The following is a 13,674-nucleotide window of genomic DNA, read 5'->3' on the forward strand; positions in this document are numbered from 1 at the left end:
ATTTAGTCATCTAAAGTCCCAAGCCTATTGAGAGCCAACTTCCTGCTCAACCCCAATCAACAACCAGCATAAACAGAGGTACGTCACCCCACTGAGAGCCAAGCTGAAGGGCTCTGCTTCCCATCAACCGCAGATGTCTGATGAGTGACTTCACTCTGGTAAACTCTCAGGTGTGAAGTAAGTAGGCGTTTGTATATATGAGTATGATAGGTCTGGAGAGGTGTCACACCTACTTTCCACACTGTCTCCCACCTTCTTCTCTAAACATACACGCTACGCTCACCACACTCTACCCCCAAAATAACCGCCACCACAACCCAAGCTGTCTATTTCCCATCCCACCAAATTACAACCTGTCTATAATTAAAGGAATGTCGGGAGAGAGGCTGTGAGGTTCCAGCATCTGCGTTCCCAGGAGCAAAGAGAAAGCAATTATGAATTCTGGGAAAGCTGTTATGAATTCTCTGGAAGACTGAGGTAGGGCTGACCCACAAACCTCAATGTGGACTCTCTTCAGTTCTGCATGTCAGCATGGGCAGGACAGGTAGAAGGCCAGGGAAGTTTCGGGGGTGGAGGTGAGGGGGAATTAAAACTGTTAACTGTCTGCCCTGAAAAGGGTGGATGGCAGGCTTCCTGGAAGCAGACACAAGACCAAGTGGTCTCTGGAGAGTCCTCCAGCCACAGTGATGAGGACCCACAGCAGGTGATGACCCAAAGTCATGGCAGACAGGGCAGGGTGAGCAGACTTGACAAACAAAAGGACAGGAAGTCCAGTTAAATCTGAATTTCAGATAAACAATGAGTAACCTTTTGACATCAGTATGTACCACACTTTGCAGGAGAAGTATTGTATGTTACCAGGCAACCCCACCTAGGAGTGGTGAGGGCTCAGCTCAAGGGAGCTCATGCCCTGGTGGCTGAACACCACTTGGCCAATGTCAAACTCCTTGGTGGTGCCCTCTTCAGTGCCCTTTAGTGCCTCAGCCCTTCAGAGAGAGCATCTGCAAGAATATGAGGGGAGAGAATGGGAATACTCTCTGAGGTCTCAGATGCTACCTTCTACTCAAAGCCAGAGGCCCTGAAAGGGATTGGGGGTTGGGGTGAAAGGAGAGGCAGAACTTGGAATTCCAGGGCAGCCAGATTAGGAAATGTGAGTCTGGGATCGCATCTCCTAATGTGGAGGAAGGGGTCCACTGGCCTAAAAAGTTACCCTCACTCTGATAACTAGATATTTGTTATCACCCCAGTTATCATGTCTGTTCCCCACAACTCCAGGCAGTATAGTCCAGTCTCAGAATACCAGGTCAAGTGATTTTGGTAAGTGAAACAGCAGAAGCACCAGTGGGATTGTTACAGCAAAGAGATGAAGAAATGTTAAATCCCCAAAGCAAGAACACGCTGCCCTTCTGTCATGAGAAGGGACAAAGGTACACATAGGGTGGATTTGGAAAAATCCATTCAATGTGTTAACCTGGGCGGGCGGGAAGGAACTCCTGGCCAAACTAATTCACACCTGCTCCCCAACAGATACACACCCAGACTCTTCCCTCTTCACTTCCCCCCATCAGAATTCCCTTGGGTCACAAAGTAAAATTAAGGTGATGCCATTGCTTTACCTTCTCTCTTATAAAGGATGAGAGCTCTCAAAAGGCTGATGAACGATAATCACAAATGGGGACCCCACATTCACATCTACCCATGGGGACAGCAACACCCTGGATGACGCTGATATAGCCCTTTTCCCACTTTCATACCCTTCCTTCTCCAAGCAGCCCAAATTCTTCCAACAGATATCAAGATGTATGTTACATCTGCCTGTCTCCTAGGAATAATCAGTCCTATTAATTCACCCAAAACCCACGAGTTAAGTATTTTCTCCATCAATAACTAAATATGGAGACAGAACAATAGATAAGAAAGACACCATCCCTGTGTTCATGGAACGTATGATCAATGGAGGGAGGCAGGTGATTAAAGAGGCAATTTAATAGTGTGGTGAAGCTCATCTAAAGGGAAGCACCACTGCTGTGAGAATTTGGTGCAGGAAATCTGGTCATTGGAATGGAGGCTGGAGGAGGTCTGAGAAGGCTCCTTGGGGAAAGTGGTATGTCTAAATCAGAGGCATTCAACCATTGGGGAATATATCACAATTACCAGGAGTGCTAATAAAGAGCACAGAGGTGTAGGCTTGTGGAAGTATGACAGGGCTCAAGACTCTGGACTTTTTTTAACAAGGAAACACACAAAAGTTTGAGAACCATTGGCCTAAAGCAGGGGCTAGCCACGGAGGGCCCAATGCTCTGGATGCCACTGGCCACCTGTTTCTGTAAACACAGCCTGGCCCCTTCCTTTGCATATAGTCTACAGCTGCTTTCCTGCTACTGGGCTAAGAGTTGTCGTCAGAGCAGAGACCATTTGGTCCAGAAAGCCTGAAACATTTAACATCTGGCCCTTTACAGAGAAAGTTTGCTGGCCCCTGGTCTAAGGAATGATTTGAAGAAATTCCTACAGCTGTTAAGAACCCAGCATAGTGACGTGAAGATGCAGGTTTGATCCCTGGCCTCACTCAATAGGTTAAGGATCTAGAGCATTGCCGAAAGCTGCAGCATAGGTCACCGACATGGCTCAGATCTGGTGTTGCTGTAGCTGTACCTATGGCTGTGGCTGAAGCTGCAGCTCCAATTCAACCACTGGCCTGGGAACTCCCATATGCCACAGGTTGCCCTTAAAAAGAAAGGAAAAAAAAAAAGAAAAAAAGTCAAGCAACCAAATGATTCAGCCTCTGCCTTCAGACATTGTTCCTTCCCTCCCCAAAGTTCTTGTCCACCCTCCCATCCCCCACGCCCTCCTATCCTAGCCCTTATCCCTCTGCAGTGTCATTCCTGATTTACAAGTCTCTCTCCCCCACGGCTGGTGAGTGCCATCTCTGCCTTATTTACTGTTATATCCCCAGCACCCAGCCCACTGCCTGATAGAAGTGCTCAAAAATATTGTCTATTGGGAGTTCCTGTTGTTACAAAGTGGAAATGAATCCGACTAGTATCCATGAGGATGCGGGTTCGATCCCTGGCCTCGCTCGGGAGATTAAGGATCGGGTGTTGCTGTGAGCTGTGGTGTGGGTTGCAGACGCAGCTCAGATTAAAAAATATATATATATATACTATCTAATGATTCTCATCTTAATCCATTGTTTCAGGGAAGGAAAGGAGATGAAGGGAATAAGGGGAAACAAGCAAATCTATTGTGCTAGATGGTGACAAACCTATATGACAGGTTAAGTGCTCCTGCTTCCACGGGGCCTTGAAAGCAAGCACTGACTTTTCAGTGTTCAGGGCAGCCTTGAGCAGTGCCTCCAACCCTTCACCACCTCTCATGATGAACCTGGTAAGGTCAGTACCTCAAACCTCAGGCCTTCCTCTGAAGCAGCAAACAGGTTGCTCTTGGCAACCATTTAACTTTTGGCAGAGCAGATGCTTTGTGCTGAAAAGTCTAGAATTTAAACTCCTTACTTCTAAACATTATCGCCTCCAGAAAATCCATGCTATACTCTGTTCCTTGATGAGCTCCACATCTACCTTCTTCCTCTCCTTACCCGCGTTCTTATTTTTCTGTCTCCTCAATTAGCAAGTCACTTTCTTGCTAGCATTTGTATTTACACACCCCCATAACCAGATGACAGGCCCTCACATCACTTGTAAGGTCAGGTTTAACCTGGCTGTTTTGTTTAAGAGGAGCGACGGATGGAAATAACTGCCTAACACAGTTCTCCCTCTCCCTGGAGCAGCACCAGGACCCTCAGGGCTCACTCACCTGGCTCTTCTACCACATACAGGATGGACTTTCCACTGGAGTCTTCATAGTACTGGAATCTGACGACACAGTCATCCTCATTCTTGTAGGTACAATTCACTGCATTCTTGCCACTGTCCTCTGGGGGAGGGGGGACAATGAGAGAATGAAAAACAGGTCAATTCCTGGAAGACGGGGCTACCCCGGGACCACAGGAAACCCTATGCCTGACATTAGGCACGATGCCCAGAATAGAGATGGCTGTTGTGCCACCTAGATGACCTCTAGATGACCTTCGGTGATGTACTTTGTCCCTCACAGGCCTTTTCTGGCTCTTATTCCTTCCTCTAGAAGGGACATGACATTCTATTACATAATCTGATTCAAAGCCTGGCTGGATCACCTACCAGCTGTGTGATCTTGGGTAAGTCACTTGACCTCATCAAATCTCCCTTCCTTCTTCTGTGGAAGAAAAAGATACCAAAGATACCCTCATTCACAGGGACGGCTGAGAATCAAACAACATAAACTACCTAACACACAGTGGGTGTTCCCTCTCTTTCCTTTCTCTGCTGGCTCAGTGATTCTCAACAGTTTACTCAGCCCTTATATCTCTTCTATTTCTGCTTCTGATCCAGTGTTCCTCTCCAGAGCCATCTCCTCTTCTCTGACCCCCATCGTGTTTTATTGGCTTCGTCCCTTCTAATTTTATTTTTTATTTATTGCATGTTATTTTATTTTTATTTTTATCGATTGTTGATTTACAGTGTTGTGTTAGTTTCAGGTGTACAACAAAGTAATCAGTTATATGTATAAATATATCCATTCTTTTCCTCTTCTAATTCTAAAATCTGTTATTCTGACATTATTCTGAAACTATGGATTACCCTCCAACAGCTGCACTAAGCCCTATACCAGTTTTACCAGATGGGTAAAACTGACACACGATGGGATTAAGCAAATGTGACAAGGTCATACAGCAAAGAAGTGATGGAGTAGGACTAGGACATGAGTCTCAAAGCACATCCTACAGACTTTAGCTCAATAAGCTTTTGGTAAACCACAGCAGTATTTCAGTAGAGTGGAAAGAGTAAGGATTTCAGGATTTCATTCTAATCTTAACTCACCACTAATTTGCTTGGGCAAGTTACTTAACTTTGTTGAGATTCAATTTCCTCATCCTCAAAAATGAAGATACCAATAGTACTAAATTCTACTTTACTAGATTGTTAGGAGAAGAATAACACAATGAAAAGATACTTTTATAACTTGTGTAAGTTACAAGGTTTCATACAAAGAAGCATTTATGATTATCTTGGTAGGGGAATGGGGTAATACTTAACAACTAACTCGTAATACCCATCTGGTTAGGTGACAAAAAAATATTTCCTGGAGTTCCCGCCGTGGCTCAGTGGTTAACGAATCCAACTAGGAACCATGAGGTTGCGGGTTTGATCCCTGGCCTTGCTTAGTGGGTTGAGGATCCAGCATTGCTGTGAGCTGTGGTATAAATTGCAGACGCGGCTCGGATCCCGCGTTGCTGTGGCTCTGGTGTAGGCCGGTGGCTACAGCTCCAATTAGTCCCCTAGCCTGGGAACCTCCACATGCCACGGGAGCGGCCCAAGAAATGGCAAAAAGACAAAAAAAAAAAAAAAAAATATATATATATATATATATATATCTCCTATCTCAGCAGCCTCTTCCATCTAAGCTAATCATAGCAAGCCTGATCTCCTCCAGAGAAAAAACTGCCTCCTTACACTCAATCCCCAAATCACTACCCTCACCCCAGCCCCACTTCTGATACTAGCCAAAGGGTTCAGAGATCTGATTCTTTCCCATAACACCCCTACCCAGAAGCTGGCTGGCCAACTGTGTCTTACTGCAGCTCTCACTGAAAATGTTTCCTGCCTTCATGGAGATCACTTATCTCCCTGACACCACCAATGACTAGCAGGCCCAGATAACAACATCAGATGTACTGATAGCAGCAAAGATCATCTCCTTCTAAGTCAAGATGAAATACAAATTAGAACAATTGCAGGCAAGACTTTTGGTCTATATTTCTCCAGGAGGAGCTCCAGAGAGCCCAAAGGGCTTCAGGTTAGTGATTTTGGCTACAAATCCATAAAGGTGAAGGTTTCCCTCTAAACCAGCAAAACTATATGCCTGGGCATTGCTTAACACTCTTAGTTAAGTAAAGTTTATAAATGTTTACTAGCCTACTAAGCTCAGAGGATCATGGGCAACTACTTCCTTACTTTGCCTCTCAAGTTTCTTCACATGTAAATGGGGCAACTTATCTTGCTTTCCTTGGGGTGGTAAAGTCAGGGTTGCCTGGCTCATACATACTTTAAAAGTTATTTGCAGCATTTTGCTGAGTCCATGGGCTCTGGGAAGCAGCAGGGGAACAAATCAGCAGTGATGCAAGAGGACTCTAAGGGAAGCCAGCATTTATTAAACACCTACAGTATATCAGGCCTGCACAGCATGCCTTTGAGGTAGGAATTACTTTTCCATTTTACAGATGAGAGTTGAGAGGAACTTAGAACCTGGGTATGTGTAACTCTATGACATGCCAAACTTACGAAGCTCCTTCACAGACTCAATCTCATCACGACAGTAACGGTTGCAAGTATTTGCCTCGTAGAGGGATCCCCGGTTAAACTTTTTACACTCCACACACCCCCTAGAGGAGAGAGGACACAGGGATGAAGGCAATGAAGGAACACACCTAAGTGTGTTTCAGTCTGGCTCTGCCCACCATACCCCAGAAAACTGTTCTGAAAACACACAAGCAAAAACATCTGTAAGACAACCTTGGGGGCCCAGATAGGCACACCTGGAGTTCAGAGGTGAGAACTTAGGAGGAACTTTACCTGCTTAGCCACAGGTAAAGCCTGGTAGGCAGGATCTCCTAGGTGACTTCATTGAACTTCTTCATGTTCCATCTAAGACTGTGACAGGAGCATGAACCCCATGCCACTTCTGGGAGCCTTAAAGTCAGAACTGGTCTCATAATTTGGGGACCCCATGAAAAATTAAAATATCAGGTCCCTCATTCAAAAATTAGTAGGAATTTCATGGAGTTCCCATTGTGGCTCAGTGGTAACAAACCTGACTAGTATCCATGAGGATGTGTGTTTGATCCCTGGCCTTGCTCAGTGAGTTAAGGATCGGGATTGCCGTGTGAGCTATGGTGTAGGTCGCAGTTGAGGCTCAAATCCCGCATTGCTGTGGCTGTGGTGTAGGCTGGCAGCTGCTACTCCAATTCAACCCCTAGCCTGGGAACTTCCATATGCTGTGGGTGTGGGCCTAAAAAGGGCCAAAAAAAAAATCAGGAATTTCAGAACAATGACAGCAGAGCATTGACAGAAGTGTGGGGCCCTTCCAAGCATGGGGTTCTGCATAAATGTGCAGACTGTATGCCATGAATCCAGCCCTGCTTAAAGCAGTAAGAGAAACAGCAATGCCACAGACTTGGGCTGACGGGGGCTTCCTCTGACCCCCAGGTCAGTAATTAAAAATGTGGTGAACATCTCCTGTTTCACATAGTACCCTTCATTACTCCAGCCCCACAGCCCCCACAGAATCAGAACATCAGCACTGGAACACTCCCCAGACGCTACCCAGTTTAGCCCTCATCCCATCTCAGGAATTCAGAATCCAGCCCAAAAGAGGTTTCTCCAACTATGGTCTAGCTGGTACTACCCTGTGCCCTGTGCTCTTGGCTCTACCCTCAACTTTCCCCCAAGTTTTCAATGGAAAAAGAAAAGCTAGTCATTTGCTGGAAGAGGCTCCTCTCCCTAAAGCCTGTGAGTAACAGATAAAACCTGCCTAGTCTGGGGACCCTCCCTCACCCTCGTCCCAAACAACCAAGTCTCTCCATCTCACTTTTCTGCCCACTCACTTCTTAAAGGTGCAGGCATCAGGGCAAGTGGGACACTTCTCACAGGTGTCCCCGTAGGAGCCTGGCTGGATGCAGACGCAGCTGCCGCATTCGCAATTGCCCCGCCCGCTGCACAGCAGCCCGTTGCTAGACAAGCAGGTGTCGGTGCGCGTGGTACAGTTGCAGTAGAAGCCAGTCCAGTCGGAGTCACACAGACAGTCCCCGCAGCTGCACTGGCCATGGCCTGAAAGCACACAATCCAGAGGGGCACATCAGCCGGTGAGGCCCCCGCTCTAGCTTGATCTGCTGCAGGCTTTACCCCTCATCACCCCCTGACACAGCCACACTTTAGCCCCCACACTGAGCCGTTCACCATCCTCCGGGCGGTCCTCATAGCTTCATGGTCCTCTGCATGCTGTTCCCTCTACCTAGATGCCCTTTCACTCTGTAACCACTACCAAACTCCTACTCACCCCTTAAAGTTCAACTCAAATGTTCCTCTCCCATGGCACTTTTTCTGACTCACCCCCCACCCCCCGCCCCAGGCCAAATCAACAGTCTGCCCATGGGCTCACCCAACACTTATTTCCCCTCTATTTCAACCCTTACGTTCAACCCATTTGCTTGTTTATCTGTTTCTCTTTCTGGGTTATGAGCTTTCTGATGGGGAGCACAAATCATATTCACTTTTCCATCACTTGTGGTTAACATAACATCTGATACAGAGTAGGCATACAATTAATGTTTATTTATCCATTCAGTCAGCAAATATTTACTGAGTTCCTACAACATCCTCAACACTAGAGACTCAGCAGTGATCAAGACAGGCAAGGTCCCTACTATCATGCAGCTAACATCCCAGTTAAATTCCTGGAAAATACACATAAATGTTCACCAACATGTGTTCTGGGTTGTATTATCGTAGTATCTCAAAGAGACAACAGCCTTAATAGGAAAGACCCATTCGCCTTCCTATAATATAGAAGATGGGAGAGAGAGACTAGATGAGGGGTTAGACTGCTTGCATGAAGGCATTAACTCTTAACACTATACTCCTCTAAAATTCATTTAACAAAGTTTTAAAACTTGGCTCCTAAACCCTGCAGAAAGGTGACTCATTATCCAGGACTCTGAATTAGGAAGAAGTGGATGAATAATAAAAATCTGACTGTTAATCAGAGGAAAGGCAGGAGCAAGGGGAAGTAACCTGCATTGGTCTGAAAGCCATGCTATTGTGTGAGCATATGGGCCCCAAGGTGGTGGAGGAGAGGGTGGAACACAGCCAGGCTCAAAGAGGAACCAGCTGGTTACCCCCTGCTCCCCAGCAACCCCAGTGGGTCTGACTATGTCTCTTGGCCACTACAGGTCCCTCTGGATGAGTATCACTCACTAAAGGATGGCTGATACCAGTCCTAGGAACCACACTGGTATTCAAGACTCAGACACACTTTACTGCCTTGGCAAGAAGTTTCTGTTTCCCAAGAAGGATGGGAAACATAACCTCATCTGCCCCAGCTGCCAAATATATCTAGAGAGTAGAGATACTGGGCTGGCAGAAAGGTGGAGAAAGAAGAAAGACTGCATTTTGAGGTTGGGTTCCATAGAAGTATATCTTGTGGTGAGGATTCTTGTTCCAGAAATGGAAGGGAAGGAGAAAAGCAGGACAGGGCAGGAGTCGACAGCTGGCAAGAACGTGGTCTCAGCCTGAGACTGCCCTTAGCCTGAGAGGCACCACAATAACCCTAAGGTAAAGCCACTGGCCTTGTGTAACACCTTGTCCATCAGTCCTTGGCCAGAGTCTGAGGGCAAGACAGCACCTGTTCTGCTGAAAATAATTCTGCAGAGAAGGGGCAGCTGTGAGGTATTATCAACATCCCTAATAGCAGCTGGAGGATGTGGGGGCCAGCCAGCAGAAGGGAACCCTACCCTGTCCACTACACCCAGCTTTTGGCCACAGCACCCAGACAGGGAAGGGCGACCCCAGAGAGGCCTGGCAGCGCTCAGAGGCCTCCTCAGAAACCCTTGTCCCATAGTATATCCTTTGTGAGGCAAAACAAAGTGATCTTTGAGAAGACAGTCTGCCAGACCAGCCAGGGAGTGAGCTGGGGAGCGGAAGCGGCAACCCAGAGCCAGGGGGTTCACTCCAAAGCCCCCGCAGGGCCAATCCTTAAAAGGAAACCACAGTGTGGTAATGTCACAGGACTGGCACCCCTCCAGCCAAAGGGTGGCTGAGCCTGGGTTCACCGGAACGTCAGGGGAGGGGGCTAGGAAATGAAGAGAAAGAAGAGAAGGGAAGAAGGCAGAGGGAGGGGTGGGGGAGGGCTGAGTCAAAGGAGTCAAAAGAATGCATGTTTGTTCACTGTGCATTCAGGTGAAAGAATGCAGCCACTCTCCCTATAGCTTGACCTTCTGGGCTAAAGCATCACTCCACTGCTCTCCTTTAGGAGCCACCCCTTCCTCCTCCATGAAGCCGCCCAGGCTCCCCCCACCCCAAATCTCTCTCCAATAGACTCCTTTAACACTCCCTGAGGACACCCTACTTTCAGGATCCAACAGGTTCTGGGAGTTCTCCTCAGCTAGGTTAGTGGAGGACAAAACTGTCTTATTCGTGCCTCTCTCCTATCCCTCAACGGTGGAGCATGCGGGACAGAAGCTGACTCACGTGGGTGCCTGATCAATGGATGTTCATGGATGCCGTAGGTGGAGGCATCCCCTGAGGACATGGATGCATATCCTGATGTTTGAGGGGCACTGATACTGGGGGACCACAAGAACTGTGTCTCCAGAGGGGAGGAGAGGACAGGGAAGGCCAGGGGCTAGAACAGCGGCTGAGTCACAGTGCTCCCCCCTCAAGAGCCCCTGCTTGAAGCAAAGAACAGACCAAGCCAGCAGCTCCAAGGAGAGACTATGGCGAGTCAGGCTATAAGCTCTGCAAGATCAAGAATCATGTGTGACCCCTGTTTGCCCATACAGACCGACTGCCTGGCACAGAGCAGGCGGACAATGAGCATGTGTCCTTGAGTCTCTGTCACTGGAGAATGTGATGATGGAACCACAGGGTCCAGACCTGAGGCCAGTGGGCACCCAACACCCTGGCAGCAAGTGGGAGGGGGAGGCCTCTGAGAGGCTGCAGGGGTTCCCTCATGGAAGAGGCTGGAGCATATTGAGGACGAGCTGTTCTTGCACTGCTGGGAGGCAGGAACCAGGGGTCCTGACCCAGGCAGCTTTGTTTGGTGGCTTCAGCGGGGCCGGCAGCCAAAGGAAACACGCTCTGCCAAAGGATCCCTCCCACAAGCCTCACACCAGACCAGGAACCATCAGGCCCTGAAGGAGCACTGGCCTTTTCCAGCCCTGGTGGCCGCGGGAGGCTATGTGTCGGCCTCTCCCAGTGTGGCCCTCTTCCCCTCAATCCCTACCTTCTCTACTCATGGCTCTCCTGCATCAAACCTAACCCTTCCCTCTGGCACTTTGAATATTATGTAAATGCTGTTAAATACTAGAAGGAATTGAAATTCCTGCCTCACCCTCTAATTCAAACTGCCATCTGTATATGCCTGCATGTGCGTATCTGATCTCTCTTTCTCCTAATCTCTCGGATACTATTTTTTTCCAATCCACCTGTAAAATTTTGTTGGCATGAGTAAAGGAAACAATGTTATAGGTAATAAATAGGAGAATTTTGATATGACTTGGGCATGGTTTAGAATGACACAGATTTGGAGTTCCTGTCGTGGCTCAGTTGTTAACAAATCCGACTAGGAACAATGAGGTTACGGGTTCGATCCCTGGCCTTGCTCAGTGGGTTAAGGATCAACGTTGCTGTGAGCTGTGGTGTAGGTCACAGATGTGGCTCAGATCCCTTGTTGCTGTGGCTCTGGTGTAGGCCAGTGGCTACAGCTCCAATTTGACCGCTAGCTGGGAACCTCCATATGCAAAAAAGACAAAAAAGACCAAAAAAAAAGAATGACAGATTTACTTTCTAATCAAGGTTTGGGGGGGTTGGGGGTTTTTTGTTTGTTTTTTCCTTTTTAGGTTTGCACCCACAGTATATGAAAGTTCCCAGGCTAGGGGTCAAATCAGAGCTACAGCTGCCAGCCTACACCACAGCCACAGCCACGCAGGATCTGAGCCTCATCTGCAACCCACACCACAGCTCACGGTAATGCCATATCCTTAACCCACTGAGTGGAGCCAGGGATCAAATCCACATCCTCATGAATACTAGTCGGGTTCATAACCCACTGAGCCACAATGGGAACTCCCTCTAATCAAGGTTTTGGGGGTTTTTTGGCTTTTTTTTTTTTTTTTTACGGCAGCTCCTTTGGCATATGGAAGTTCCCAGGCTAGCGGTCAGATCAGAGGTACAGCCGCAGGCCTATACCATGGCCACATCAATGCAGGATCCGAGCCGCGTCTGTGACCTACACCGCAGCTCATAGCAATGCTGGATCCTTAATCTACTGAGCGAGGCCAGGGATCAAACCCGAATCCTCATGAATACTAGTTGGATTTGTTTCCACTGCGCCACAATAAGAACTCCCTCATCAAGCTTTTTTGAAGGCTGATGTTAAAGCGAATATCTGGGTGGACGAGCTCAGCTGGTTAGAAAACTCCAATCCAAGAGAAGCCAATCTGGATCACGGGTTTGATCATCCCAGAAGCCAATGATAATCTGTGTTTGATTGGCCTCACCATACACCCACAAACCAGTCCCAAGCAATTTACAAATACCTTTACTCTCTCTCTCTCACAGAGGATATTAAGCCACAGAGGTTACAGCCCAGCAAAAGTGTATCCCCCATGCCCGGGAACAACGCAGACTGCCTAATTGCCTCTGGGAGTGTTGTCAGTATGTCTGCAGATGAAGAACACATTGGCGTTCCCTGGTGGCCCTGCAGATAAGAACTTGACATGGTCACTGCTATGGCTTGGGTTACTGCTGTGGCTCAAGTTTGATCCCTGGCTGGAGAACTTCTACATGCTGTGGGCACAGAAAAAAAAATTAGTTGGATTTCTTCTAACTGGTGAATTACCCCAGGAGTGGGCTTGGGCAAGAAGAAACCAACTCTTGAGATAATCAATGAGCCTTAAGATGTTACTGCATTTTGTAATAAGAAGGACAACGCAGTATCCTGCAGGTGGAAGAACTCAAAATCATAATCCCCAATCTGTAGACTGGGTCTCTCCATGGCAGTGCCATCCAAGAGGGCAGCCATGAACCACATACGGATCCTGAAAAAGAAACTAATTTTTTAAATTTTTTATTTATTTTTGATTTAAATGTTTTTAAATTTTAATTAAACTTAATTCCTTTAAATTTAAATAACCACCATATTGGACAATAGTGATCTAGAATATAAAAAGTAATAGTATGCCAACAGGGATAACACCAATGTTTAACAAGAAATCACTATTTTCCAGTCATTCTTCTAAGTTTATTGGCTCATTCAATGTGTTCCGCTATCTTGCATGTATTTTCCATGTCTTTTGTGATTAAAAAAAAAGTGTAAAATAATTGTTACTAACTTCACTACATAGTCTCATAATGTATTTTCTAAATCTATACATGCTAAAATTTTAATGACCATCAGTTGGTGATTTTCTTTTTAACTGAAAAGAGGTTGGTCCATATCTTCAAAAGTATTAGGAACCAGTGACTTAAAATACTGGCAGAAGGGGAGTTCCCTCATGACTCAGTGGGTGAAGGATCTGACGTCATTGCTGTGGCTCTGGTTACAATTGTGGCCCAAGGTCAATTCCTGGCCCTGGAACTTCCCCATGCCACAGGTGTGGCCAAATAAATAAAGTATATTTTAAAAAATACTAGGAGAAAGGCAGAGAGAGAAAAGAAAAATATCTTTACTCTCGTTTCCCTACGCCTTCCCACAATCTTCTAGGAGAGAAGACTAGACACTCATTTATCTTCCTTCTGCCCCTCAAGCAAGGACACAGGGAACTGAGAGGAGTTAAAGAGAACCTTATTTCTGTTTTGTGCC

General features: G+C 46.9%; 1 protein-coding gene across 1 annotated transcript in view; it reads right to left on the reverse strand.

Moving 5' to 3' along the window:
- ITGB3 (integrin subunit beta 3) overlaps nt 1-13,674 on the reverse strand; it is a 57,763-nt gene that overhangs the window by 5,053 nt on the left and 39,036 nt on the right. The window contains 3 exon segments of the mRNA NM_214002.1: nt 3,811-3,930; nt 6,378-6,478; nt 7,700-7,922. Coding sequence (NP_999167.1) covers nt 3,811-3,930; nt 6,378-6,478; nt 7,700-7,922 — 444 coding nt within the window.

This window comes from Sus scrofa, chromosome 12, assembly GCF_000003025.6.
Source record: "Sus scrofa isolate TJ Tabasco breed Duroc chromosome 12, Sscrofa11.1, whole genome shotgun sequence".
NCBI classification, from domain to species: Eukaryota; Metazoa; Chordata; class Mammalia; order Artiodactyla; family Suidae; genus Sus; species Sus scrofa.